Genomic DNA, 6,454 nt, shown 5'->3' with positions numbered 1-6,454 from the left:
AAAGAGTACTAAATGCCTAAAAAGGGAAGGCTGAGGTCTAGATGAAATGCCATGGAAATTCAGAAAAGAGGTGACTTATCTTCAGTCAGGGGAAAATGTATTCATGTATAGTTGCCATTTAAACAAAAGACTATAAAGGATTATATATGGAGAGATGACAGAAAAAGTCTTCCAGGTGAAAGGAACAGTGCAAGTAAAGCACAGAACTGGCAAAAAAAGTTTGGCTGAAGTAAAGAATGTGTAAAGATTAGTGGGCAAAAGTTAAGAGCGTGACTATGATGGAAATAAATAATTAAGGGCCTTGAATTATAGTTTCAATTTTATTTTATAGGAATTTTTTTTTTTTTTTTTTAGCGAAGCAACTCTTGGTTAACCTCACAGATTGCAAGGACCTCGTCAGTTTACAATCCCTTATTTTTTATTGTTTATACCTACAGCACATAGTCTTCTTAGGTGGTTTCCCATCCAAGTACTAACCAGGCCCGACCCTGCTTAGTTTCCGAGATCAGATGGGATCGGGCTTGTTCAGGGTAGCATGGCCATAGACTCAAAGAACTGTAAATTGATCATCCTCTGCTTTTTGTTTATCTGTCTCTTCTCACCCTAACGAGCTATTACCACAGACTTCCTTGATAATCTGATGAATGCAATGGATTCTTTCTCTAGGGAAAAAACCTCATCTATTACGCATCTCTACAAAATTTTTCTTACAAAGAAAATATCTTTTAATAATTTGAAAGTATAGTAAGATCAACAAAATTCTTTAGAATGGAGACTTAAACATATGTGTAGGTCTCTGTGATGAAGAAAAGAATGATGCAAAAGAGAAGAAAAGTGATGCAACAAAGCCCCAGAAGAGGTAAAATGGTCATAGTGTCAGAAACAGCCCAATGAAAGCTTCTTATAAGGCAAAATTAAAGATCAATATTAAAAAGCAGTATTCTTATATTTTAAGCTTTGTTACCTTAGGTACTTGATCCAGATCTGTCCTGGATTTATCTACAAAAAAAGGGAAAAGAGAACATGATTTTTTAAACTTGTTTTCATTTTACTTTCATAAAATGTATTTTGACAGATTCAAGATTATACTGTCACAACCACTTAAGTTTCTTCCTTCAACAAATATCTGTCAAGCACCTCCTGTAAGCCTAGTAGTAGGCAAATCACAGAATAAGATATATGTTTCAAATCATTTAAATCAACTGTATAGTAGCAGTAAAACAACTAAATACATTTCAAGTCTTGTTTAAATGGACACAGAAAACTAAATGCCATCTTATTATGTTTGGTAAGATTAAGTTTGGCATGTTATATAGTTTAAAAAATGTATTAAAATCTCAAATGTAAATATTGCTTTTTTATTGTTCAAAACATCCACCATCTCATCCAGAATCTTTTGATCAAAGATTTTTAATACTTTATTTTCTGCAATTGAACCCACTTTACTTTCATCTCGCCAATCAGATCTCAGAAAAGATACCCTCCTTCCCAAAACTAACTTTTCTGCATTTAGACTCCATTCCCTCCTGCCTCTTCTGTGAGCTCATTTCACTACTTACTCTGCTTCTCTCCATATCTTCAACCTCTTCCCCCTGTTAATAGCATTTTCCTCTCTGCATCTAAATATGCTCAGTTTTCTGCCGTTAAAAGAGAAAGAAAAAGACATAACATAGGGCCCGTGCTAGGCTGAGGCAAGGGAGGACCTCAGGTTCAAAATTTAAGGACGCACTCACTGTCAGAGTTATATGAATGCCTCTCTTGCCTCATCTAGTCCTGGCCATACAAAAACATTCTTCCAGTCTGTTTCCTCTAGTCAACACTCTATATCTCAAATCTTCAAGTCACATCTATACTGGTAGTCTCCATTTCTTTCTCTTGTACTCACTCCTTAATATATAGTATTGAGGTTTCTGTAACCACCACCACTACTTTAAATGCTTTCCCTAAGATCTCCTAAATTGTCAAATCCAGTGTGCAAACTGATCTATCTCTGGAGAATTCTGATATTGTAGACTAATCCATCTCACTTCTTTGAAATCCTCACTACCTTTTATCTCTAAGGTAGAACTCTCTCTTGGCTGACACTCCTATTTCTACTTCTTTTTAGTCTCCTTCACAGGTACCTCATTTTCTATCTGCCCCTTAAATGTGACAGCTTCCTAGTGTTCTATCATCAGTTCTTTTCTTCTCACTGTTCACATCCTCCCTGGGTGATCCCATCTTGCCCTTGGATTCAACTACCATGCTATTGTCTAGCATATTATGATGTCTACCATACCTACATCTCCAGCCCAGATCTCTTTCTAGTCTCCTTCACAGGTACCTCATTTTCTATCTGCCCCTTAAATGTGACAGCTTCCTAGTGTTCTATCATCAGTTCTTTTCTTCTCACTGTTCACATCCTCCCTGGGTGATCCCATCTTGCCCTTGGATTCAACTACCATGCTATTGTCTAGCATATTATGATGTCTACCATACCTACATCTCCAGCCCAGACATCATATTATGATGTCTACCATACCTACATCTCCATCTGAGCCCCAGGTTGCATACCAGACATCTTCTCTGCAAAAGTACAATTAAAATAGTCTCTATCTCCTGCAAAATTTCTCCTTATATTGCCCCTCGCGCTGAATTGCACCTCACCTAGCCAGCTGCCCAAGGAAGAAAGCTTCAATCAACCTGCTGTATTACCAACAACTGAATGACCATCAAAACCTGTGCCTCAGTCTCTCAAAATCCTAATTTTCTCTCAATTTTCATTATAATTGCTATTGGGGCCACATGATTTCTCACTTGCATTATTGCAATAGCCTCCAACGGTCCCCTTGCCTCCAATTTTATCTTCATAAATTTATAATCCCTAACTGTTTCCACAGTGAAATGTATAACCATAAATCTGATCATGTCTGGTTAAAAAGATTCTGTAGCTCTATACTGCTTTTAGGAAAGAAAAATTCCTTCACATGGCACACAAGGCTCTTCTTGATCTGACTCCTACCTATTTCTTTAGCTTCATTTCTTGCTCCCAGTGGAGCCAACACACTGAACTTCTGTTGAATATGCTAATTTCTCACTTGATTCTATGGCTTTGTATAAATTGTTCCCTTGTCCTGGAATGCCTTTGCCCACATAAATATTTCTCGATAGCTAGTTTAAAACACAGGCAATCATCATCAACTCTAGGAAGTCTTCTAAGGCTAAGTTAGGAGCTCTATACAATCTTATGATGCTGAACTTACTGCTTGATATACTGCAACTCTTGGTTTATTTATTTATTTATTTAACCTTACTCAGAAGACCAACAGCTTCTTGAGAACAGGGACTATTTCTTATCTTTAAGAAATAGATGAAAAGTTATTTCATCTATTTTTAAGCAACAAGCAAAGTACCAAGCACCCAGATATTAAATAAGTATTTGTTGAACTGAAGGACATCAGCACCATCAGACCCAAGATTTTTCTCTTACAAGCTTTTTAAAAAGATTATGATTGTAAGCTATAAAAATTTCACTAGAAATAAAAATTATAGGTATGACAACCAACAAGGTCCCCAAATTAAAATTTTGTTTCATTAATATTTATGCTATCTATGTTACAAATAGCACATATTCATCTATATATTATCTATGAATAGCACATATTCATACCATGAGTATGTAAGAGAGTCCTGTCAAAGTTATCTTTAGGAGGACAAATATTCTTGCATCGCTCATGAATCTTCTCTCTCTAATAAAAGGACAATTAAATAAAAATGTGATCAAATGCTATGTAGCAATATGAATATTCAAAGCATCAAAAAGTTTCACAAAATATCAGAATATATTGAATTAGTTCTATGATTTTTAAGTATGAAGCCACTACCTTCTTGAACTTAAATACGAATAACAAGTATGTTTAATAAACCAAATATTACTGAGATGTATGAATACCTATATATTTACACTGATCCCATTTCACATAATTATAATAAAATCTCCATAAAATTAGAATAAAGCGTGAAAGCAAATAAAAAGTTCTTACTTACATAAATCAATTAAGAGAATTGTTTTTATAAAACAAGGAAGAAAATCTGAAAACCTATATACCTAAGATAGAAAGGTAGTTATTAGTTGACACTTTGAGTCAAAAAGAAAAATCCCACCCTGATTTCAGATTAGATGACTGCTGACAACATTGTTATTTTTTTGGAAATACCATAAATAGGTTACGTAGAAGAGTGGAGCATGGTAAGGAAAAAACATTGGGCTAGTAGTGTTCAGAGTTCTGATGGCATTTCTGTCAGAAACTACAGAACTGTCTTCCAAAGTGGCTGTACCATTTAGTATTCTTACCCACAATGAATGAGAGTTCCTTAGTCCACATCCTTGCCAGCATTTGGTATAGTCAGTGTTTCTCAAGTGTAAATTTTGGTAGATTGTATCTTTCTCGTAATTGGTCCGTTTCATCTAGATTACCAAATTTGTGGGCACAGACTTATTCATAATATTCTTTTATTATCTTTTTAATGTCCATGGGATCATGAATGATGTGCCACTTTCATTTCAGATATTAGTAATTTACGTCTTCTTTTATCTTAATTAACCTGACTAGAGATTTACCAATTTTATTGATCTTTTCAAAGAACCAGCTTTTGGTTTTGTTATTTTCTCTATTGATTTCCTGTTTTCAATTTCACTTGATTTCTGCTCTAATATTTATTTCTTTTCTTCTATTACTTTGGATTTAATTTTGTCTTCTTTTTCTGGTTTTCTAAGGTAGAAGCTTAATTTTAGATCTTTCTTCTTTCCTAATATATGCATTCGGTGCTATTAAATTTCCCTCTAAGCACTGCTTTCACTTCAACCCATACATTTAGGTAAGTTTCTATCAACATTGCCTTAAACTCATGGATTCTTTACTATTTCAAGTCAACTGATGAATCCACCAAAGGCATTCTTCATTTCTGTTATAGTACTTTTGATTAAATGCTTAAACATTTAACATTTTAATGTGATTATTGATAGGGTTAGGTTTAAATCTATCATCTTGATGTTTTCTTTTTGTCTCATCCATGCTTTGTTCCCTGTTTACTCTTTTTCTGCCTTTGTTTGGATTGAGAATTATTTCGTTCCATGTTCTCTCTTCCACTGACTTATTAACTATAATTATTTGTTTTGCTATTTTAGTAGGTGCTTTAGGGTTTATTGCTTATATACTTTGCTAGAAAGTTAAGTTTGTAATGAAGGGAACTGGTGTCGGTTTTGGTCTCTGCTGTATCCCTAGGTTTAGAACTGTGCCTGGCACATGGAAGGCACTCAACAAATATTTGATCAATAAATGAATAAACAGAATAGCCAAATTGTAGGTTATGAGGTGTGGGATTAGAAACCATCAAAAAGAAGGCATATTAAAGCTCATCCACTTAACAACATCCACAGTTAAGTGATCGCTGAAAACAGAACACAAAAATTCCAGACAGTATATAGCAATATACACATACAAAAGTAAATAATATTTTTAAATTCTGTACAAAAATATTAGGTAGTGCTAAAAATGAACAAGACACTGTGTAATACCAATAATATAGCCACATTCAGCCTATTTCCAAATCATAAAAAGAACAAAGTAATGAAGTGAAATAAAATTAGCTGAATGCAAACTAGGATTGCAAATGAAAAAAGTATAAAAAGGAATAATTGTAAAATTGTAAATAAACATTCTCTACACAAATTTCGAGTCATAAAATAAATGTTATAGGGCTGTTATGTAAAGCATGGTAACTATAATAATAAACTTGCATATTTGAATGCTAAAAGAGTAGATCTTAAAAGTCCTAATCATAACAAAAAAAATTTCTTGTATTATGTATGGTGACAGATGTTAATTAGACTTATTATGGTGATTATTTCACAATATAAACAAATATCACTTTATTATGTTATATACCTGAAACTAATATAATGTTAATGACAATTATATCTCAATTAAAAAATAACTTTTAATATTCCTTGCATCATTTTAATGATGATTTTTTAAAGACTGAAATGATAACCAGGATTATATTGGTAAGGCATTTACTAAATATGAATTACAAGCCATCTAAAACTCTGCACTGCACTCGATTCTTGCTCTCAGAACTGAGTTTAAAGAAACATGTCTAGAGATATTTAAGACTATCTGCTAGACCTAGGATGTTCTATTAAATTATTTGTGATGAATGAGAGACATAAAAACAGTTCCACTCTGCTCATTTCTTAAACCTCACAAATTATCTGGGCTTTACAGGCCTAATAGAACTATATTCTCCTTGATAGGTACGATGGGTTTCAAGTTGAATCTCAGTACTATGAGAAATATTTCTTTCTGAAAAATCACTTCAGTAAAAAAAAATATTTATATACACCTAAGCAGAAAATTAAATACAACCCAGAACAGAATATACATAAACAGAAAAGAAGATTCCTCAAAGACTA

General features: G+C 33.4%; 1 protein-coding gene and 1 pseudogene across 5 annotated transcripts in view; both read right to left on the bottom strand.

Moving 5' to 3' along the window:
• The window catches only part of VPS54 (VPS54, GARP complex subunit), a 90,102-nt gene that overhangs the window by 59,554 nt on the left and 24,094 nt on the right, over positions 1-6,454 (bottom strand). For all 5 annotated transcript variants that reach the window (XR_003045653.1, XM_006909551.2, XM_006909553.2 and 2 more), the window contains exons 4-5: positions 3,650-3,728; positions 965-999 (exon numbers count right to left, since the gene is read on the bottom strand). Coding sequence is in view for 4 of the 5 variants with exons in the window: in XM_006909551.2 (XP_006909613.1) it covers positions 965-999; positions 3,650-3,728 (114 nt within the window). In the remaining variant the exon portion in view is untranslated. The remainder of the gene's footprint in view (positions 1-964; positions 1,000-3,649; positions 3,729-6,454) is intronic.
• On the bottom strand, positions 429-547 carry LOC112477935 (annotated as a pseudogene).

This window comes from Pteropus alecto, unplaced genomic scaffold, assembly GCF_000325575.1.
Source record: "Pteropus alecto unplaced genomic scaffold, ASM32557v1 scaffold131, whole genome shotgun sequence".
In the NCBI taxonomy this organism is placed as follows: domain Eukaryota; kingdom Metazoa; phylum Chordata; class Mammalia; order Chiroptera; family Pteropodidae; genus Pteropus; species Pteropus alecto.
Note: the sequence above shows the minus strand (reverse complement) of the source record. Positions and strands in the feature narration are given on the sequence as shown.